This window comes from Pan paniscus, chromosome 2 (assembly GCF_029289425.2).
Source record: "Pan paniscus chromosome 2, NHGRI_mPanPan1-v2.0_pri, whole genome shotgun sequence".
In the NCBI taxonomy this organism is placed as follows: Eukaryota; Metazoa; Chordata; class Mammalia; order Primates; family Hominidae; genus Pan; species Pan paniscus.
Window position 1 is genome coordinate 149,033,220 of NC_085926.1, and position 24,364 is coordinate 149,057,583.

The following is a 24,364-nucleotide window of genomic DNA, read 5'->3' on the forward strand; positions in this document are numbered from 1 at the left end:
ACTTGGACAAATCTGAATATCAGGACAGAGATTTTAAATAGAGGGGAATTAGGGAAGCCTGAAAGAAGAGTTTGTAATTCTTAGTCCTTGTGAGACCTGAAAAAAAAAAAAGGTTTAGGTGGACACGATGTTTAGAAAATGTCATGAAATAGTTGATGTTGCTACTTGAGGGAGAGTATGCCAGAAATAATGCATGTTCGGTTTCAGATATTTTTAGAGTTGAATTAAGTTTCATTTTTAAGAGAACAAGATTGTTAGCTGCCTTAAATATTTTGAGCTCACCAGAGAAAATTATTTAAAACAGGCTAGCTAATACTTAAAAATGAAAAAGTAAAACTCACATTGAGTTATGCAATTGAAGTCTTTGAACAGATTAGGAAATATGACTTTATAGTAAATAACGGAATTTTGTACATTTATTTATAGGAATTTTCCCCATGAGGAGTCTTATTGTTGCTGAATCAACTAATAATAACTACAGCATTTATTGCTGTTATTGCTGTCACTGTTAACAGCATTTCTTGAGCACTTATGGAATCCCCGGTATTGTGATAAGCAGGGATACGGTGCTAACTGCATTTCAAGGTTGAATCAGCTCCCGATGTGTGCTGGGTAATGATCTAGGTTGTTTGGAGAAGCTTGTCAGCCGTGGGAATGCCCCATCCCTTGCTGTTGTGGGGTTTTTTGGTTTTGTTTTTTTTTTTGGCCTGTTTGAAAATGGTCAGTCCCTCACCAGGTCTATTGGCTCTCTGCCACGGTTCTTCTGTTGTGCAGTGATACAGTGTTCCCCATTTCATTAGTAAATGTTTGCTGGGTTCTATGTATATTTTGTCCGTTTTATGACTTATTATTCAGATAGCCTGTGAAAGAGATATGTTATTCTCATTTCGTGGATGAGGATGGTGATGTGCAGGTGGTGCACAGAACCCTTCAGCATAAGTGTCCAAACTTGGCTCCAGAGCCTGTGCTGGACACCGCTGGTCAGTGAGGACAAGAGTGTGACAGTGTAATCACTGCCCTCTAGGTATTTGCAGTATGAGTAGGGGACATGCATCCAAACAATCAAATATTAGAGAAGGAAGACTTCATAGTGACAGGAAGAAAATACAGAGGAAGTCTTAAGGAATAAGCCACTGAGGGAACTTGGGACATCCAGGAGATTCACAGAGGAAGTGACTTAGGTGTATACTTTTGCAAGAAGAGACGTTTCCTAGGAGGACACAGCTGGAGTGGGCTGTTGTTCAGGGAAGGGCATTTCTGACAGAAGGATGATGTCTGCAGAGAAATACGTTATCAAATAGTTTGACTTGTTGCACCTCCAGGATTTAACTTCAGCTTGAGCATCAGTTACCAGTGGGGAGGTGCTGAAAGCCTGTGTGAAGGTTTGTTTGCCAGAGTGAGATATGTGAGTTCCCTCTGGTGCATGATGAAAAGCCATGGAAGGGTTTATTATTACTATTATTGTTATGACTCTTTCCCTCAGTTTCTTGTCTGTAAAAAATAAGGATAATTGACAGTACTTATTTATTTATTTATTTTTATTTGAGATGGAGTCTCCTCTGTCGCTCAGGCTGGAGTGCATTGGTGTGATCTCGGCTCACGCCAACCTCCGCTCTCAGGTTCAAGCAATTCCCCACCTCAGCCTCCCAAGTAGCTGGGATTACAGGCACCTGCCATCGTGCTCCTCTAATTTTTGTAGAGACGAGGTTTCACCATGTTGGCCAGGCTGGTCTTGAACTCCTGACCTCAGGTGATCTGCCCACCTTGGCCTCCCAAAGGGCTGGGATTACAGGCGTGAGCTACCACACCTGGCCTGATAGTACTTTTTAAGAATGAAATGAATCAATACCTTTAAAGTGTTTAGAACAGTGACTGGCATACGGTAAATGTAGACCATTGATAATATGCGACAACTGCTACTTAGAACTGCTGTTACCAGCCAGTATTTATTGATTATCCTGTGTTACTCCGTTGGGAACTTTGCAGACTTTATCTGTAACCTTGCAATGTAGGTTTCATTATTCCATTTTGTGTATGAGGGACCTGAGTCTCAGAGAAGTTAAGTAACTTGCTGGCCTAGATGGAGTTGGATCCCTGCCCAGGCACCTGCCACTAGACTGCCTGCTCCTCACTCCTCGCTGTGAGGTGATAGCTGCTGGTGGCCTGTGTGTGGTGTGGGTCTGGGCCACTGGAGGCAACAAGCATCTCTAGGTGGAAAGATGCTGGCAGGAAGCAGGCTGCGGGACTGGTGGCTCTGAGCAGCATCTGAGGAGTCAGAACTCTTGTTCTCATGGGTGCTATGGGGAACAGGAGGAGCAAAGCAAAGTCCAGGGTGCCATGGAAACTAGAGAAAGAAATATGAAACTGCTTGCAAGATGAGCAGCCTTAATTCTGCCTAGGAATTTTTGGGTATTCAATATGGTGAAAAGTGACAAGACATATCATGCGCATGAGGTCTTTTTTGGGGGAACAGATAGATTCAAAGAAGCTTAAAATGCTTCGTGGTTAAACTGCCTGGGGCACTGCTCTGTTTACCCCTAGTCATTTCCTCTGTGCCACCTGAGGTTTTGTGGGGATTTGAGTCAGATGAGAGACTTTTCTTGGTTGACTGTACTCTTGTAACCACTATCCTTATCGCTCCCAAAATACAAAGAATAAACAGCCACCCTTCTTTCACAGTGGGTAATTAATTTGTGACATATTCACTGAGCCATTTGGACTGCAAAAATAAGTCCTGCTAAACTCATAATTGACAGTCTGGTTTCTTATCTAAGCCTACCAGCTTACTTGCAGTTTGGGTCTGTGAAGACATTGCATACTAACTTTTTTGATTCCAGGGACAAGCGTTTAGTTTTGTCAAGATTGCCTCCACATTTTCACAGTGTTCCTTCTATCTCATTTGTCATAAAGGCGATATCTGCCTTGTTTATGCTGAAAGTAATCCTGAAGATTGGACAGAAGTGCTTGTATAAGCTTAGTTTAAATTCACACTTTGCTTAGGCATGAAAAATAGGTTTTAACCGGTGAGGTAACTCTGGCTATCTGGTAAAAACCATTCTCCAATAGAAGGAATGGGGCTATTGGGGGTGAGACTTTGGTACCTGCAGCTATTCCATTCCTCAATAATCTTTTACCTAAAAGTTTTAACATCTGTTGATGAACTGAGCCTGGAATAGTTATTTCTTTGGGAATGGCAAGATGTAGGCATTCTTCTGTAAATGAGGGCTTTCTCTCATGTGATAAATTGCAGTTCTTTCTAAAAAAGGCAGAATAAATGCTAAATTCTTTTCCTTTGATTTCAATTTTTGGAGTAGAAATTGTTGCATCTCCACAGTGGTGAAAAATGTTTCTCTATTTTTTTATTTATTAAAAAAGTTGAGGCTGTGTGCGGTGGCTCACACCTGTAATTCCAGCACTTTGGGAGGCTAAGGTGGGTGGATCACAAGGTCAGGAGATCAAGACCATCCTGGCCAACATGGTGAAACCCCGTCTCTACTAAAAATACAAAAATTAACTGGGCATGGCGGCATGTGCCTGTAATCCCAGCTACTCAGGAGGCTGAGGCAGGAGAATCGCTTGAACCTGGGAGGCGGAGGTTGTAGTGAGCTGAGATTGCACCACTGCACTCCAGCCTGGTAACAGAGTTAGACTCCGTCTCAAAAAAAAAAAAAAAAAAAAAAAAGAACGAAAAAAAGTTTATTTTTGATCATTGTTATGGGCTCATGAACTTTTATTTATTCTGTATTTTACAACCAAGTACACTTCTGTTAAATTTTGTGTTAAAATTGCCCCAAAATTGGCCAGAGACCCTTCTAGCTCCTTGTAAACTTTTGACATGACACCATTTGTCATGGGACATCTCCTTGCTTTCTGGCACAGAAAGATGTCCCAGGCGCTTGTAATTTTCCTGCCTCAGATCTGCAAAGAGCCTTTTGTCTAAGGAACTCTGCTTCTTTCTAGTGGGGAATGGTATTTAGAAAGCAAGATCTGGGTGCTAAAGGTGCTCATTGCTACTGGGATGTTGTGTCTAGGCCCCGTCAGTGGGTAAATGGATGGAGACACACATATCTGCATGTATGTGGGGGTTTTCCTATTTCCAGTTTATCTTTAGCATTTCCTATTTAACAAGAAAGAGTTTTTAGTAATTTCTTCAATTTTATGTTTATTTCATTTCTGTTACATGAACAATCAAATGATTTCTAGTAAATGAACATGGTTACTTACCTGCTTCATCTTGCTACAAACATATTGGCTTGAGAATTATAATCTGATACATTAAAAGTATGTGAAGTTTATTTTTTTTTAAGCTTTAGACTGTGTTTCACTTAAAATGATTCTCTCTGCAGTAAGGTACACTGTTTCAGTTTGTTTTCCATTTTAGGGTTTGATTTTTTTCCCTTATGAACTAATTTTATATTTTGAATATGTAATACCTTGACATATTCAAGAATCAAAACTATATAAAGATGTGCAGAAGTTTTGCTTCTATCTCCATCTTTTCACACAATTCCCTTTACCCCATCTTCAGATGTAACCATTTCTTACTAGTTTTTAATCTTCCAGTTTTTATTTTTGCAAAAAATATGCAAATACTTATATCTTCTTATTTCTTCTTTCTCCTTACATAGTAATTAGCATACTATATATACTGTTGGATACCTTGCCTTTTTTTTTAACTTAACAATATCCTAGTGATTACTTGATGTTCTCTGTTCCTTTTTGTGGCCTCTTAGTCCTTCATTGTGTGGATGTACTACAGTTTGGCCAGTCCCTTGTTTTTATTTCAAAAATGTTAAAAAAACTTTTTAGATTTACAGAGAAATTGAGAAGATAGTACAGAGTTCCCATGCATTCTCCTCACCCTTGCAAACAGTTTCTCCCATTATTAACATTTTGCATTAATATGATACATTTATTATAATTAATGAACCAATATTGATTATTATAAAAGGGTCAGTCCATACTTTGGATTTCCTTAGTTTTAACCTAATGACCCTTTTCCATTTCAGGATCTTATTCAGGATATTATATTACATTTAGTTCTCATATCTCCCTAGGCTTCTCTTGGCTGTGACATTTTCTCAGTTTCAGTGATGTTTGACAGTTTTGAGAAGTACTAGTCAGGTATATTGTAGGGTTATCTTCTGTTGGAATTTGTCTGATATTTTTCTTATGGTTAGACCAGGGTTACAGAAGTCAAATGTCATTCTCATCATGTTACATCAAGGGTACATGCTGTCACCATGACTTATGACTATTGATGTTAACCTTGATCACCTGGCTGAGGTAGCACTTACCAGGTTTTACAGTGTAAAGTTATTTCCCTCCCATCCCTTTCCACACTTTACTCTTTGGAAGGAAGTAATATGGACAGTCCACACTTAAGAAGTGGGGAGTTAACCATCCCCCTCCTTGAGGGCAGAGTATCTACTTAAAGTATTTAAAATTCTTCTGCATGGGTGATTTGTCTCTTATCTACCTACCTACCTACCTACTTACTATTCCTTCATTCATTAATGTATGTATGTATTCAAGCATTTCTATCAGTATTGATTCATAGATGTTTACTTCGTCTTTTGGTTTATAATACTCTATTTTATTCCACCTTTGTCCGTTGAGAGCTCTTTCAGCTGTGTCCTGTGTCCATTTGACATACCCATCTTAGTTTGCTTTTGTTTTTGCTTTTCTAAGCACTTTCTTCTTTTCTGGCACTAGAAGGTGCATTCCATGTTCATTGTGTATATTTTCTGCTCCAATCTTATAATGAGCCATTTCTCCAAGGAGCCCTGGTTCTCTTTAAAGGAGAGTGGTATTAGAAACCAAGAGTTGAGCACAAAGAGTGCTTATTGCTACTTGGGGTGTCACTGCTTCTAGGCCCTCTCAGTTGACAGATTAAGGAGATGCATGTGTGTGGACTAACTCATGTATGTACATATATTTATAAATATTTTTATATGTGATTGTGTTATCTCTTGAGCTAAACATGAATTCTTATTGATGCCTGGTAAGTGCATTTTTCCATTTTGTTAGATTCTGCCAAGTTTTCCTTCATAGTATTAACATGGACTAGACCTACTCAAGTTGTGAGAGGAGAATATTGGCGAGACAGGCATAGGAGAAATATGTAAGCAAGGTCTTGATGGGAGGTGAAAGAGAGCTGAATGTTCATCATCTTCCATGTAGGAAGCCAGTGGGTAATGCTTACAATCAGGAAGTAGGACTGTAAGCATGTTATTTAGAGGTAGAGGTAAATACAACAGATGAAAGAGTTGAAAATAATTTGCTTTTGGAGAATAATTGAGGAGTTTATGGACAATAGGCTGTCGTGTTCACAATAAATCATATAGAACTATTGGACTCTTTAAGACATGCACAAGAGGAGCTTTCATATAAACAAAAGTTAGCTAAGCCTAATCGCAGTCCCAAATTATTACTGCCTATTTTTTGTTGTCATTGGCACTTTTCCTGGAAGATATCTTGCTGTAAGAATGTTTTATGAAAAAGATTTGGAGGAAGTTTAAGGAATGCCATCTTACCCACTAGCATTACAATTTAGTTATTCTTAGATAAATTACAAGAGCTTACTTTTCTCTAAGCTAACTGCTTGCTTTTTGGGACCTTAACTTAAATGAAGTAGATGTTCTTTGTAAAAATTGGAAGACCTCTAATATTTTTCCAGGTATGTAGCTTTTTAGTTAATTGAATTTGCAAATTTTCCCTATTTACAGACCCTTTATTAACGTAAAATAACATAAAATTTACCATTGTAACCAACAATAAGTGTATGGTACAGCAGTATTAACTCAGTGCACATTGTTGTACAACTGATTTGTAGAACTTTTTTCTCTTGCAAAACTGAAACTGCCCATTGAACAACTCCCCTTTCTCCCCCTCCACCAGCCTCTGGCTACTGCCATCATACTTTGCTCATTTACAGAAACTTTAAAAAAGTTCTACAAGTTTAATATGCTGCACTGTAACTCTATGTGCCCGATTGTTGCCCTGTGGAAACATATTTCAGCTTTTCCAAAGTAAAAATATTATACCCTCTTCCAAGTTAGAATGCTGGTGTGTGGTTGTGGTGGTTGTATATTTATGTTTAATTAATTTTTTGGTGAAATCAAAGAAAATGTATGCCCATGATAGTTTTTGAATTTATTTATTTATTTATTTATTTATTTATTTATTTATTTTTTGAGACGGAGTCTTGTTCTGTCGCCCAGGCTGGAGTGCAACGGCCTGGTCTTGGCTCATTGCAACCTCTGCCTCCCGGGTTCAAGTCGTTCTCCTGCCTCAGCCTCCCGAGTAGCTGGGATTACAGGCACGTGCCTCCGCACGCAGATAATTTTGTTTGTTTGTTTGTTTTTTGAGACGGAGTCTCGCTCTGTTGCCCAGGCTGGAGTGCAGTGGCACAATCTCGGCTCACTGCAAACTCTGCATCCCAGGTTCACGCCATTCTCCTGCCTCAGCCTCCCGAGTAGCTGGGACTACAGGCACCCGCCACGACGCCCAGCTAAGTTTTTGTATTTTTAGTAGAGATGGGGTTTCACCGTGTTAGCCATGATGGTCTTGATCTCCTGACCTTGTGATCCACCTGCCTTGGCCTCCCACAGTGCTGGGATTACAGGCGTGAGCCACCGTGCCTGGCGTTTTTTGTTTTTTTTTTTTTAGTAGAGACGGGGTTTCACTGTGTTGGCCAGGCTGGTCTCGACATCCTGGCCTCGTGATCCACCTGCCTTGACCTCCAAAAGTGCTGGGATTACAGGCATGAGCCACTGGGCCTGGCCAGTTTTTGAATTTCTTAGAGAAATGCATTGAAAGAAATTACTGTATTTCACTTGAATAAGGAGTGATTTAGTTTAAAAAAGGTTTATCAAGAGTCTATGCATTGGGGTAGATGCTGTGAAGATTTTTAACCAAATAGGGGCTGTGCTGTTTGTAAGGGGATACCATCTTTTTGTGGTTACAAGATACACACCTAAAACGGAGCATAATACATTAGTATCTAATTACCTGTAATCATATAGGAAATAATGGATCAACTGGAAAAATTAGGGAAAGTTTTCTGTAGTAGTAAAATATGAGCTATGCCTTAAAGAAATCTAGCCTTTAAGTAAGAATTGGGATTTTTTACTCTTTTTTTTGGATCTTAAGTAGTTCTTGGTTCTTCAGTTATCTTCCATCTTCCTCTTTGGCAACTTATGAGCAAATGAATTAAGTTTATAGTTCTGTTCCAGATAGTATATTCGCTGCAGTCTTTACTGCTGTCATTTCTTCTGGTCTTGTCACTTTGGGTGAATGGTCTAGTCCCACATTTTCTGTTAAGAATCCATTGCTACTCAACAGTTTTTTCTAGTCAGTCCTAGTAAATGTTCACTCCCACTTGAATTAATCAGTCATCTTCTATGATAAAATGTTAATAAGAACCTTGATTTAATTGGTAAATCATGGTTCCCTACCCTCTTTATGGCTATTGGTATATACGTGCATACCTGGAAGATAGTATACTACAAAATAAGCTTGTTCAAAGTTTTGGCAGTTTACAGGCTGGTTTCGTAGCTTCTCATTTGGGCTAGTTTTCTTGAAAATTCTCTGAGGTAGCTGAGTGCCTCCATTTCACAAATGAGGGGAGAAAGTTCGTGGAAAGTGGAAGAATGGGAAATTCCATCCTAGACTTCTGTTTCTGGGTCCTGTTTGATTTACAGAATATGCATGCTGCTCACATCAAATGAAGATCAACTGTGTGAAGCTGAGTGGGGGAATGGTGTTTGCTTAAGGTATGAAGAATGCTTCCAAAAGCTCAATGTTTAATGAGTTCTAATTTGTTGGGCATCTTGCAGATCTGTTGCTTAAAGCATAAACAAGAGAATTTTAAGAAAAGATAGCTTCTTGTATGAGCTAAAATTTCTAATAGGTAATATTACAAAATGTGGTCCAAAACACAAAATGTTCAGAAAGGGATAGTGAAGTCTCCTTTCTAACATACTGTCTTCAGACCCCCTACCTCTTTCCCAGACCCCTCCTTACATAGTTTAGAAGCAATAATTCTTACCAGTTTCATGCATATCCTCTGAGATATATTTCATGTATTTTTAAGTGTAGATTTTGTGTATTTTTTAATAGTCCTTTAAAAAATTGGTGCTTGCTCCATACTGTGCATACAGTGGCCTTGTTTTTTAAATGGCTCTAAGCTAACCTTTTAATGACTTATTTATAAAAGCTAGGTTCTTTATTTTTGCAATTTGCACTGGAATGTTAATTCCATGATAAATAGAAAGCTTTTTTTTTTTAATTAAAAAGAAGTACATTAGGTTTCAAATTCATTTTCCAAATGTGTATAAACTTCCAAGTGAAATCCCTGGAATAACATGGCTCTAAAGCCTGATTCAAATCTGTTATTTTGTAGTCAAGGAATTCACAGGGTATGCTGGGTAGAAAACAGTTAAGGGTCAATAAATTATAGTTGGAATGTCTTTGTGAATCTAACACAGCTAAAGCAAATAGCTTTAATTAAATGAACATAACATGCATCATTCTTTAGTCTCCAGAAAAATCACACAGGAGTGAGTTCCGGAGCAGGGAATGAGAGGGAAGCCGGGGTGGATCTGGCTGGTCTGTGTACTGTGTAAGCATTTTTGCTGTGTTTTAGAGCTTTTTGCTCTAGGGTTATTTTACACGGTCATCTGGCAATATGATGTCTGTCGTATTTGTGTTCTAATGAAAGACTCTTAGCTGTCTAAAGCTTGTTCAGAAATAGAAACTTTACAGTAACTGCATTTAGGACCTAAATAGTAAGCACAATGCCACTTTAACTATTGAAAAGTTACTCTAACTACAGCTGATCATGGGATTAAATTCCAATGCAAAGTGAAAAAAGAAAATATAGTTTGTTTATTTTTGCTCCTCAGATGATTGGGCACTTCCTCCCACTGCCTCTGCAGCAGAAGCTGGGAGAGGAGTGAGGGTCGTGAAATGTCTGATGTAATAATTTAAATAACTTCTGTGTCTTCAGAGTGGGGCTAGCAGCAAGTGTCTTTCACCAGTGCTTGTCCTCCATTTTTCTTTTGCTCCCATTCCCCTGAATCTTCAGGAGGGTGGGTGCCTTCCCTTTCTTCCCCATGTCTCCTCTTCCCCCTTCTAGAGCAATGTCCCCCAAGACCTGGCCAGAGGAGTGCACAGAGGTGTGTTCTTTACACGGAAGCAAAGTGGTGGCCTGTGTGTCTTGCTAGAAGACAAGTCTTACATCTTCCTACAGTCCTCCTGTCCGGGGGCAGTAAAACTCATGACTTGGTGTCACATGTAGAAGGCTGTGGGGATATGTCCTAAGTGGTTAATTAAGTGCACCAATTTAATATTTGTAAAAATGCTGTCCCTATTATTCCCTATGATAGGAATATTTCACCAAAGCCAAGGCTGTTGCTCACTCAGGTATATATAGAAATCTGAAAAGATGAGAGAAATTTACCATATGATAATTCCAACATTAATTTCAGACAGCTATCTCATGCCCTGGAGAAGGAGCTGAGCCTGTTGGTGGCAGATGTTCGGTGTGTCCCTCTGTTAGAAGGAAGCCCCCGAAAGTGTAGCTGTGGGGGAAGCTGGTGGTGTGACTGATGTGTCAAATAAGAAATTCTTGTTCTAAGGGCTAAAATTGGATTCTGTGGTTGCCGCATGCCTTAGCTTGAGATGCATGTACAGGGTTGATAGGGAAAAAGGACAACTGGGGGAAAAAAAATCCCTAAATGCAACAGTTAGCATGTTTACGTTAAAATGAAAATGAGAATTGGAGACCTGTCAGCGAAAGGGAGAATCCAAGAAAGGTGTCCAGTGTGGTTCTCCTCAGCTATTAGATACAACCCAGCAACCTCACAGGAAGAAAGATGCAGTCGGGAGTTTCCATGCAACCTTGCAATACAAGACTTTTATGCTCTTGTCAGACCCTCCCTTGTCAACCCCTCTCCCCTATTTGTATCCTTGTCAGAGGCCTTGGCCCCCTGTTTTCCGACTTGGCCACGCTGGTCTCTTTTCTTCTGAAATCTTAAGCATTGACTACCTGACACACAACTGGGCAAGTATTTAGATATTGCCTTATAATGGCCTTGTCTTTCCTGGGGTACTGCCCCCCTTCCTCAGCTGTGTTATTCACTCCTTAGGCAGAGGGCCCTTTACTCACTGTGGCTGGTCATATCTTCACCTCTTCACCTCTCTCTTCAGTCTTCCTTCCCTTCCCCTCCACCTGTCCCAGGAACATCCCAGAGGAACAGTCCTGTCAGTTTCCCTCAGTGACCTATTCACTGCCCCCCCTGACATACCTGCATCATGCAAACCTACCTGCAGCAGTTGTCCTTACCCATCTTCCTCCAGTCTTGGTTGGAGAGATGCTACTTTCACCTAAGGTTACTTCCTCCTTTTTTGTAGCCTCCTCTCTACCCAGCCTTATAAACCATGTAAGTTTGGTTTCTTCTGGGCACTCGCTCTGTGCCAGTCACTGTTTTAGCATGTTGCATCTCATTTAATCCTCAAAATAATTCTATATAGGCTAAGAACACTTACTAGCCCTGTTTTACAGGCAAGTAACTGAAGCACCCAGGGGCTGACTTGCTCTAAAACTCCAAAGCTGGTAAGTGATTGGAGCCAGGGCAGGAACCAGGCCAGCTAACTCTAGAACCTGTGCCCTTCACCACTCTTAAGCTAGTTAATGCATGTCAGGGGCTTAGAAGAGGGCCAGTGCACAGCGAGTGCACTACCAATATTGTTACTCTGCATGATAAACTGGTCTGTCCCCAGGATTGTGTCTGCTAGGTACTTCTGTAGTCATGAACACATTCTTTAAGGCATTGCATCCCACATATGGTAATGTTCACTACATTTGCATCTTTCCCCTGACCCTTCTGAGTATCAGACTTGCATATCCACCTGCTCCTTGACATATTTTCCCATGAATATCTCCAGCATTTTAAATCTGGCGTATTCAAAACTAAACTGAAAACTGGGAAACCTAGGTAAGATTGGTGAGTTGCCTCAGTGTCAGTATGCTGGTTGCGATATTGTACTATAGTTTTGAAAGAAGTTAACATTTGGCAAAACTAAGTTAAGTGTCCATGGGATCTCTTTCTTACACTTGGATGTGAATCTACAGTTATCTCAAAATAAGAAGTTTCAGTAAAACAAGGAAATAACAAACTGAACCCAGCCCTGCCACCCCTCCCCAGCTGTTCTCTGTAATTCCACATCTCCATCGATGGCACCAGGACCACCCATTCGGAAATGTGTTAGCTGCCCTTTCTCTTTCCTTCATCTCCACTTTAGGGTGTTTCCTCTTCTGCCTCACAAAGGTGTCACACCTGCCTCTTCGTTCCCTGCTGCAGTCACCTCCCTGATGGAGTTGGCAGCCTCCTTTCCAGGGTTTCCCCTACAACTTCCTGAGAAATAGTGTTAATTTACGTATCTGATCTTGCCGTTGCTGTGTTTAAAATGTTTCAGTTACCCATTTGTGATAAAAAACCAAACTCCATAGCTTGCCACTGCCTGGGTCAGAGTCCTCCAGGCTGCTGATTAAAAAAGCAGATTTCTCCACCCGACTCCGCACCTCTGGAGTTAAAATCCCTGGAGTTGGAAATAAACGTGTGCGTTGAACCAGCACCCTCTGGTGACCATTTTGTGCACTAGCATTTGAGGAACTCTGGCCTCTGGGGACCTTCCTGCGCCTCACTGGTGACTCCCTCTGCCTTCCTGCCATCTGCATTGTCTGAAATGTCACACGCTGCCATTTCTGTGTGTGGAACTCCTTTGTACCTTCCCCAATATGTGGATGAAACGCCTCTTTGCTTCCTTTCCTGTGTCTCAGGGTACAATGGAGCACTTATCTTGTTGCTGTCTACTTTTGTGTCATGTGCACCTCAGGCAGGGCCACTTTCTTCTCTTTGTAGCCTCATATCCCAGTAGAGGGTCGTGGTAGGCATTTAGTGTTTGCTGCTACATATTGATGGGTTTTATTTTATTTGATCTTGAGCTGCCTGCTTGATCCCTAAGTAACAGTACTTTGCACAGTGTCATTGCACAATAATTAAAACCAGAGAGAAATGGCTGGTTTAAAATAACATAGTAAAATGAGTCATCCAGACAAAAACAGATACTCTGTATCTGTCCCCAGTGTTCTACAGGTAATTCTGTTAGAGGAAAACTTTTTAAAAGCAAAAATGTATTTCAGTAATGTATCACGCTGTGTCATTTCCACTGTGTACCAACAGCCCATCCCCACCCCTCCTCCTTTTCTCTCTTTTCCTGCTCTCCAGCCAGAGAACCTGATTTAACTATCTGATCATTCAGCAGAACCCAGCAGTCTGGCCAGTGGTCTGACTCTGCTGGTCTTGTGGCACTGAGGCAGCAGTTTTCATTTGGGCTATTTATCCAGGCAGCCAATCAGTGCACTGACTACTTTTCATTCCCCATGTGAACAGTGGCTGAGTATGGGATTTTGGATTTTCTGTGGCTCATTTTATAGGGTACAACTGATTAACTTTTAAACCCTTTTATTATGGGACTTCAAACATGTACAAATATAGAAGTATATAATAACACCCATTTACTCTTCACCCAGCTTTAACCATTGACTCACAGTCACTCTTGTTTCTACCCCTTATCCTCTCTGTCTCCCCTCACCTGTGAAATTATATCATTTCCTAGTGGATTACTTTTTATCAGTATGGAGTAATCTTTTCTTTTACTTCATGAAGAAATAATCTTTTACTTCATTTTATTGGTAGTTAAGTACTTCAAGAAGACATTTTAAATATTTGAATATTAAAAAACCAGCTTTATTGATATAATTGAAATACTATGTAATTCATCCATTTAAAGTCTACAGTCAATGTTTTTTAGCATGTTCACAGAGTTGTGAAGCTATTAACCACATTTTAGAACATTTTCACTACCCCTGAAAAACCCCGTGCCCATGAGCAGTCACTCCCCATTTGCCTTCAGTAGCCGCAGGCAACCACTAACCTACTTTCTCTGTAGATTTGCCTTTTCTGGACATTTTATATAAATGGAATTATACAACATGTGGTCCTTTGAAACTGGCTTGTTTCAGTTAGTGTATGTTTTCCTGGTACATCCATGTGGTAGCAGGTTTCAGTACTTCATTCTCTCTTAGGGCCGAATGGTGTTCCATTGTATGCATATGGCACATTTTATTTATCTGGGTATCAGTTGACGGATATTGGATTGTTTTCACTTTTTGGTTATAATGAACATCCTGCTATGAACATTTGTTTACAGGTCTTTGTGTGGACATGTGTCATTTCTGTTAGATATACAGGCTAGTTCTCCTGGGTATGTATAACTTACTGGATTATGTGATGACATTATATTTAACCTTTTGTGGAACTATCCTACTGTTTTCCACATATTACATTTATCATTTTACATTCCCGTGGGGAACACCTGAGGATTTCAGTTTCTCTGCATTCTTGTCAATACTTGTTATTATCAGTCTTTTTATTATAGCTGTCCTAGCGGTATTTCATTATGGTTTTGATTTGCATTTCTCTATCGGCTAATGGTGTTGACCATCTTAAATGTGCTTGTTGGCCATTTGTTTATTATTTTCGGAGAAATGTCTGTTCAGATCCTTTGCCTATTTTTTAACTGGGTTGCCTTTTTATTATTGAGTTTAATAGTTCATCATGTATTCTAGATCCAACTCCTTTATATATGATTTGAAATATTCTCTCCCAATTGGTGTGTTATCTTTTCACCCTGTTAATTGTATCTTTGATCAAAAAAGTATTTTAACAACAGAAAATGTGAGAAAAATGGTGGAAAATCTTTTAGCCATTCTTACTGAGGGTTGAGTAATGGTATATATAATAGCTGACATGTACTGAAATTTTTGATTTTGTATTTTTTTCTCTCATTCAGTCTGCACCAACGTCAGGCTGGTTAAACCCTCTGTGTCCTGCAGCTTTGAGAAGCAGGCTGTTCACACTCAGAAGGGGGTATTATTGTAGTCATATAGCCTAAAGAAGGATTTCCAAGGAAATGGATTTCTCCATTGAGGAGTCCATCACCTCTGACTTAAAGTGCTGTGTCAGGTGGATCACCTTAAAGATTTGCTCCTTAGTCTCTGGACTTGGTTGGAGTTTTAAAAAAACAATCTCTGTTGCATTTCATTTCACATAGTGAGTTCCCACTGGCTTTGATGATGGAAAAGGAAGTAGCTAGGAAAATGAATCTTTACAAAGTTAGTTTTTTCATAGATGGTTATATAAAAACCTACACATACATTTACAAGGAAATTTATTGAAAAAGAATGGAAAGTCCAATATTTGCCCGGCCCATTTATAGCCATTGATTAACAGGTGCTTCTATTTAGCTATATTAGAGACAGTGTATTAGAGAAGGAATTTGGCCTTTTTCCTGTTGTCATGTTTGAAACCTTTTAGGTGTGCAGTGGTGAGTTTAAACTACAAAAGAAATAAGTTTGTATCAAGAAATGAGAGACAGAATCATTGGGAAGGAACTTGATTTGGTAGTTATTTTGGGAGGACCTTATGGTGTATTGATTGAAATCAATACTTAGGTGTTGTCTACGTGTAAGGTGTAGTTTTACGGGGATGGAGGATGGAGGAAATTGTAATATGTCAGAGACGGGAGACAAAGCCCTGCTAGGTGATGAAGTGGTGTTCAGAGACTAGAGGGAACTAAATGTTAGAATACAGGCGAGTAGAGAAGGTACAGACATTCTTCAGAGATATTATGGGTTCCAGACTGCTACAATAAAGTGAATCACACGAATATTTTGGTTTCGTAGTGCATATAAAAGTTATGTTTACACTGTATTGTAGTCCATTAAGTGTGCAATAGCATATGTCAAAAAAAGTAACATCTTAATTAAGGAATACTTCATCCCTAAAAATGCTGACAGTCATCTGAGCCTTCACTGAGTTGTAACCTTTTGGCTAGCAGAAGGTCTTGCCTCAGGGTTGATGGCTGCTGACTGATCTAGGTGGTGGCTGCTGGAGGTTGGGGGTGGATGTAGCAATTTAAGTCTTAAAGTAAGACAGTAATGAAGTTTGCCACATTCATTGACTCTTCATTTTATGAAAGAATTCTATGTAGCATGTGATGCTGTTTGGTAACATTTTACAAAATTGGAGTCAGTCCTCTCAAACTCTGCTACTGTTTCATCAACGAAGTTTATGGAATATTCCAAATCCTTTGTTGTCATTTCAGCAGTGTTCACAACATCTTCACCAGGAGTAGATTCCATCTGAAGAAACCACTTTGTTTGCTCATTTATAAGAGGCAACTCTTCATGCTTAATTTTACTGGGAGGTTGCAGCAATTCAGTCCCATCTTCAGGCTCCCCTTCTAATTCTAGTTCTCTTGCTGTTTCCACATCTGTTGCTGTCTCCTCCACTGAAGTCTTGAACCTCTCAAACTCATCCATGAAGGTTGGAATCAACTTCTTACAAACTCCTATGGAAGTCAATATTTGACCCCCTGACACATGAATCACAAGTGTTCTTAATGGCATCTAGAATGGTGAATCCTTTCCAGAAGCTTTTCAGTTTACTGTGCCCAGATCCTTCAGAGGAACCACTATCTATGGCAGCTACGGCCTAATGAAATATATGTCTTAAATAATAATATTTGAAAGTCAAAATTACTTGATCATGGGCTACAGAATGGATGTTGTGTTAACAGGCATGAAAACAACATTAATCTCCTTGTACATCTCCATCAGAGCTCTTGGGTGACCAGGTGCCTTGTCAGTGAACAGTCATGTTTTGAAAGGTATCTCTTTTTTTTCTGAACAGTAGATCTCAAGAGTGGGCTTAAAAATATTCTGTAAGCCATGCTGTAAACAAATGTCCTGTCCTCCAAGCTTTGTCGTTTTATTTACAGAGAACAGACGGACTAGATTTAACATAATTCTTAAAGGCCATAGGCTTTTCCAAATGGTGAATTAGCATTGGTTTTAGGTTAGTCATCAGCCATATCAGTCCCTAACAGGAAAGTCAGCCTGTCTTTTAAGGACAGGCCTTGACTTCTCTTTTCTAGCTATGAAAGTCCTGGATGGTATCTTCTTCCAACAGAAGGCTGTTTTGTCTAACTTGAAAATCTGTTGTTCACTGTAGTCACCTTCAACAATGATCCCAGCTAGATCTTCTGGATCACTTGTGGCAGCTTCTACGTCAGCATTGCTGCTTCACCTTATACTTCCATGTTGTGACAATGGCTTCTTTCCTTAAACTTCATGTACTAGCTCCTGCTAGATTCCAACTTTTCTTCTGCAGCTTCCTCTCTTAGCCTTCATAGAATTGAAGAGAGTTGAGGCCTTGCCCTGGATTAGGCTTTTGCCTAAAGGGCATGTTGTGGCTGGTTTGATCTTCTATCCAGACTGCTGAAACTTGCTCCCTATCAGCAATAAAGTTGTTTTGCTTTCTTATCATTTGTATGACTGCTGAAGTAGCTTTTTTTTTTTTTTTTTTTTTTTGAGATAGAGTCTCGTTGTGTTGCCCAGGCTGGAGTGCAGTGGCGCCATCTGGGCTCACTGCAAGCTCCACCTCCCGGGTTCACACCATTCTCCTGCCTCAGCCTCTTGAATAGCTGGGACTACAGGCGCCCACCACCACACCCAGCTAATTTTTTGTATTTTTAGTAGAGATGGTGTTTCACCGTGTTAGCCAGGATGGTCTCCATCTCCTGACCACGTGATCCACCTGCCTCTGCCTCCCAAAGTGCTGGGATTACAGGCGTGAGCCACCACACCCGGCCTGAAGTAGCATTTTTAATTTCCTTTGAGATCCTTTCCTTTGCATCCACAGGTTGGCTGTTTGGCATAAGAGACCTTGCTTCTGGCCTGTCTTGGCTTTTAACATGCCTTCCTCACTGAGCTTAATCATTTCTAGCTTTTGATTTATAGTGAGATGTGCGACTCTTCACTTGAACACTTAAAGGTTATTGTAGGTTCATTCATTGGCCTAATTTTAATATTGTGTCTCAGGAAATAGGGAGGCCTGAAGTTGGGTGGGGGGTGGGAAGAGAGATATGGGACAGAGACAGGTTGATGCAACAGCCAGAACACACGCAACATTTATCCATTAAGTTGGCTGTCTTATATGGGAATGGTTCGTGGCACCTCAAGACATTTACAAAAGTCACTCAAAGATGACTGATTACAGATCACCATAACAGACATAATAATAACTGAAAAGTTTGAAACATTGAGGGAATTACCAAAATGTAACACAGAGTCATGATGTGAACATATGCTGTTGGGAAAATGATGCCACAAACCTTCAGTTTCTTAAAAAATGCAGTATTTACAAAGCCCAGTAAGGCAAAGTGCAATAAAATGAAGTATGCCTGTATTTTAGATGGATAAAGCACTGTAAACATGAGAGAGAAAGCAACTGGAGCTAGCATGGTGAGAAATGGTAGATAGTGTTTGAAATGATTTTAATTCCTAGCTAAGGAGTTTGTCCTTAATTCATTAAGAATTGTGGATCAATCGAAGGTGTTTTTTTTTTTTTTTTTTTTTTTTTGGAGACAGGGTCTCACTCGGTTGCCCAGGCTGGAGTGCAGTGGAGCAATCTGGGCTCACTGCAGGTTTTATCTCCTGGGCTCAAGCGGCCTTCTGACTTAAGCCTGCTGAGCAGCTGGGACTACAGGTGTGTGCCACCATGCCTGGCTAATTTTGTTGATTTTTTTGTAACAATGATGTCTCACAGTGTTGCCCAGGCTGGCCTCAAACTCCTAGGCTCAAGCAATCGTCCTGCCTCAGCCTCCCAAAGTGTTGGGATTACAGGTGTGAGCCACCGCCTGGCCCATTGAAGGTACTGAACAGTGAAACTGACATTGATTGATTCCATAAATACTTATCCAGAGCATTGCCTGGATTATATTAATCATGGGGTGTTAACTCAGCTGAGGCAGAGGCAGGGTCTGACATTAGTGACAGCAGGTGCTGTCTATTGACACTCAAGGTCTATCAGTTTCCTTTCTACTGACTTTCATCCTGATGGTGATAATAACTACCACTTATTGATTTCCGTGTTGCATGCTTCATGCTAAGTGACTCATCCTTACAGTGACTCTGAGGCATATGTATATTATTAATGCCTCTCTTTAAAATGAGATTGAGATTTAGCAGAGGTAAATGCCTTGCTCCAGGTTGCACAACTAATATGTGGCAGATCTGAGATTTGGACCCCAGGCCATCCTGTTCCAAAGTCCATTCTGCTGATAGCACTAAATGCTGCCCTATACTACCTCTCTGGTGGTGTAACACAGCCAGTGACCTTTGTGAGCCTCACTTCATTTGGCGTGCTCTGTATTTGCCTCCATGGCGGGTGTTCCTCCTCTGCTGAGCTTCCATTTCTCTCTTTAATACTGCAGCTATCCCAGGCCTGGGAGGAGCTGCTTGTATGTAATGTGACACATCTCTGCTGTCACCCATTATGTGTTTATAATTTACGTGTTTTCATATGCTAGAGCAAGGCACAATTTTTGTACTACTAAAACAAAGCACTCAGTGTGCTACTGTTTTAGCTATGCATCGGTGACCAACATCACAGTGCTAATACCTCTAAAATGGTAGGGTGGACTGCATGACCCCTGAAACCCCTTCCAGGTCAGCCTTCTGTTCCTAGGGTTAGGCATTAACAAAGAAGGAATAGTGGTTCCAGAATTCTGGATGCTAGGGAGAGTATAGTCCAAAAAAGCTGTCATTCTTTTCAATCCTGACCCCTCACACCACTCTCAGTAACATTCATGATCATAAACTTTCTAATAATCTGGCTTCATGGACATTAAGTTCTATTTAACATCAACAACTACACATGTATTCATATCATCTGCATTGCCTGAATTTAGAACTGCTCTACTTTCAGAGTAGCTTCCATAGTCACTTTCTGTGTATTTTCTACCCCTGAACATTCCCCGCCCCTTCATCTTCAGTATAATCTGTATGTATCCGTTTCTGTTTTCTTTCTTTTCTTTTCTTTTTTTTTTTTTTTGAGACGGAGTCTCGCTCTGTTGCCCATGCTGGAGTGAAGTGGCGTGATCTCGGCTCACTGCAGCCTCTGCCTCCCAGCTTCAAGTGATTCTCCTGCCTCGGCCTCCTGAGTAGCTGGGATTAAAGGCACCCACTACCATGTCTGACTAATTTTTGTATTTTTAGTAGAGATGGGGTTTCGCCATGTTGGCCAGGCTGGTCTTGAACTCCTGACCTCAGGTGATTGGCCTGCCTCTGCCTCCCAAAGTGCTAGGATTACAGGTGTGAGCTACCTCACCCGGCCTTCTGTTTTCTTTTTGTCACCTGAAACTGGGGCCTCACTCCAGACCAATTAAATTAGAAATTGATGGGTTGGGGCCTAAGGCACTGGTATTTGTTAAAAGTTCCCGTCACCATTCTGCTGTGCACTCAGGGCTGAGAGCTGAGTTGAAAGTAGGCCCATCTGGCCACTGTCTGCTCATTGGTCCCGTTTCATTACCATTCCCTAGTCGTGAATAATTATAAACATTATTAATAATTATTAAGGAGTACAGTACTAGTCACTATGTGTTATTTTCTATTTTTAATTTTTAATTGCAGTTTTACTAATCCGCATCCACTCGACTGTCTTATGTCCCAGAGCCCTGTAGCTATCTGATTGACATAACTTTAAGTCAGTTAAATACACTTAAAGCACAGGGTTAAGAGGGCTTTATTTATGGACTCCCAAAAGGAGATCAGATTGTGGAATAGTATATTCAGCAACGTTTTAAAAAAAGATATGCATATGTTTATAGAAACATTCATGCATACTTAGAGTAGAAAAGATAGAAAGATATATATGAAAATATTTCGTGATTATAGGTGATGGCCTTACAGATGGTTTTTCTTTTCATGTCTGCAGTATAAATTTTCTATAATGAACGCGTATTTCTCCTATATTTAAAAAAATCTTAAAAAGGAGATATACCCTAGACAAAATAGGGGTGTATGAATGTGTGTGTTATTAATATTTTTAGCTCCTGAGGCTAAAATATTCAGTGGGGATATTGAGAATAGTACCATACTGACAGTGAGTTAATAGCAAGGGTTGGCATACAAAAGTTAGGATTTGGATCCTTGTTATTTTTGTTTTTGCTTATTATAGCTAAGCTAAACTTGTCTCATCTGATGGTTGGTATTTCGTTTTGTTGAACAAGTGAGTGTCATGAGACTGTTAGTCCATAACAGGACAGAAGAACATGATGACATAGATAGTTTACTGTTTTTAATGCCAATGGACTAACTTTAATATCTGTTATTGGTGCTTTCAGAAAAACTATTAAACTAGGAACAGAATGTCGACCTAGTATTTGTTCGTCTTCTCGCATTGGCTTGTTACCGAAGTTTAACAACTCCAGCGTGCATTTGAATTTGAATTTTAAATAAGACACAATTAAAATAAGTGGTTTAGATGAAAACGTAACAGTAGTTATCTCTGGGTTCTGTTAAATAATTTTAAGGGTATTTAAAAAGTAAAAACAAAGCACTCAGTGACTAGCAGATGTTTAGTTTCTACTCTTTCTTTTGTCAAAATAGAAGGTGGGAGAACCTATTGCCGAATAATGGGAAAACAGCATTGTGTGGTAATGTTTCAGTAGGGTGTTTTCTTCTGAAATGCTGTTTTGCTAATCCTTGGGGAAATTTGGCTGTGAGCATGCAATTATTACATTTTTATCCACAGAATGGGCTAAAGTTGGCATCACATCCCTCATGGTTGCCAGAGGCAACACACTGATTTAATTTGTGCCCCTGTGGCAGACATTTTTGAACAATTTCAGTGATTTTTTTCCTGTTGCTACTTTGGTTGTTTCCTTTCCAGTATCCCACTGTTTGTTGCTCCCCAGCCTCTCTGATTTCACCCTCCCTGAGTTTTGAGACACTTGGTGTTGGTTGAGGAGAGTAGAATAATTGAAGATCCAGATGATTGTCCTGAGGGAAGCCATGCGGGTGTCCCTGACACATCCTGGGGCAATGCGGGTTGGAATGCTTTCATGGTCCAGCCCGCAGTGAATGAATGTCTGTCCTCTTAAAGACTGACAAAAACAAACAAATCTTAATTAGGCATATTTGAAATTCCATGTGGAGCCTGAAAAATGGATCCTAAGAGAGCTGCTTTTGGGGGATTTTGAATTCTTTTGCTGTGGAATTTGAGATTCCTTGAGATCTCCCCTTCACGATTCTGTCCTGCTTTGCCTTTGTTTTTTTGATATACTAACTGATGTTTAACAAGGAGGATCACCAGATGGACCCAATTCGAGAGTGAACATCTCTTCTCCTAGGTTAAGAGTCACAGAAGCACAAGGGTAGAGCTGCCTGTTTCTCCAAGAGCTGGCTGCTGCCACAGGGCAGGCCACCTCACACTAGCATGCGTTCTCTAAGGGCTTTGGGTGGGTATCCTTTTCTGAGCACTGCTTGTACAGGCACAGATCATTTTTAGGGAGCAGATGTTTGTTTTATCAGTACACCCTCGAGATAATCAGAATGGGGAAGAAAACATGTAATTCTTGTACCCATTGTGTCTAGAAACTCATATTTTTCTTTTTTTAAAATGCAGAGTGGACACAGATATCTACCAGATATCTTCGAGAGCAGTTGGCCAAGATTTCTGACTTTTACCACATGGCCTCCAGCACGGGCGATGGCCCTGTCCCTGTGCCACCAGAGGTGGAGCAAGCCATGAAGCAATGGGAATACAACGAAAAGCTAGCATTTCACATGTTCCAGGTAACCTTTTGAAGACATGCAGAGTTGTGTGCAATGCTTTTAAGAAGACAGCAAATTCCTTATAGTTTGGTGCTCTGGGGTTAAATCCTATTTTACATGAACCAATACAGTCAAAGAAAGCAGTCTGACATTTCTCACATCAAATTGTATTCAGGGTGACACATCTGCCCTGGGATGACAGCTTATTATACATATTGATCTCCAGCTTTCAATCATGTTAGCTCTTTTAGTGCTATTAATTACTTCGTAATTGCACTATTAAATGTAATCCTTCTAAACCTTTTATTTTGCAAAATTGGATATATTTATTTAAAAACACCTTTGTGCTGATGCCTTCTGTGGTAGCAGACCTCCTTTAGACCTAAGTTGTTCCAGAGAAAGGTCATCTTAATTCAGCTGCAGCTGAAAATACAAACAGAGCTGAGGGGGGAGGGGTAAGGGCGTTTAGGAATGACTGAACTCTCACCCAGACAAGCTGACGTAAATAATGTTGACCAGAAGAGGGCGCTTGGGCTCTTAATTACCTTATTCATGGTAAGGTAAGAGAGATGACTTCAGTTCAAGTCTTATTATTAGCAGAGATTTTAGTGCCTGTTATCTTGATTAAAGAGGGAGGGGACATGTGGTTTCTAAATTTTCCCTTTAGAACCTTTATTATAATTTTCATGCTCCTCTTCTAAGAGGTCAACATAGGAAAAAATAAGGTCTTTTTGAGAAGTAATATTGTTAGTTTTTAAGTCAGTAAAAATAAATTCTAGTTCCATTTAGAAGAGGGACTACTTTAGTGCTGCCCTGAGCTTTTATGACTTTTACTGGGCTCAGAATTTAGTCTGCATCTTGGAAAAAGTATCTCTCAGCATGTTTAATGGTTCTGGAAGAATTACGTATTAGGAGTATTGAAATTAGAATTTTTTTTTTTAAGAAAGCAGTTAGGTCCTAAAGGAATGAATATAATTGAATTAGTAATGTTAAAATTTAAATGTTCATTATATTTTAATTTGCTGTATTCTGAAATGTGAAACAGACCCTAATTCATACACATGAAGACATGTATATGCAGAAACAAGGGCATGGGTATATAAACAGCATCTATAGGATGGACTGTTATTTATGAAGATTCTCTTTCTTTTTTTGAATCTTGAATTTACCATCTCTTATACCTTAATGGAAAATTCCATTTTGTCTCTTTTTAAAAAAAATTTTAATTAATTTTTAAATTGACAAATGAAAACTGTATGTATATTTATTTAGAACTCACTTTATTGGTCTTAAAATTTTAAATTGCACTTTTTATGTGACTTTTTAACTATTTTTGACTGTAAACATTTTAAAAATTAGAAATTAGCAAGATGTCATGTCAATGTGGCCTCACTGTAAACTTTGAAATACTACAACTGTAATTTATCAGTGTAATATTTTCACATGAATCCTTGATAACCGTTGCAGTGGAACACTGGTAATACATAACAGTTGCTAGGAACAAAGTAAGATTTCATATGAACTACTAAGTTTGTTACCAGAATGACCATAAGAGTATATGTCTTTCCCAGAAAACAGTTTTTTGTTTCTATCTTTCTTTCATTCTGTGAATCA

At 39.7% G+C, this 24,364-nt stretch overlaps 1 protein-coding gene across 8 annotated transcripts in view; it reads left to right on the forward strand.

The window, feature by feature from the left end:
- MED12L (mediator complex subunit 12L) overlaps positions 1–24,364 on the forward strand; it is a 349,139-nt gene that overhangs the window by 47,705 nt on the left and 277,070 nt on the right. For all 8 annotated transcript variants that reach the window (XM_055110602.2, XM_055110603.2, XM_057301943.2 and 5 more), the window contains one exon: positions 22,602–22,771. In XM_055110602.2, coding sequence (XP_054966577.1) covers positions 22,602–22,771 — 170 coding nt within the window. The remainder of the gene's footprint in view (positions 1–22,601; positions 22,772–24,364) is intronic.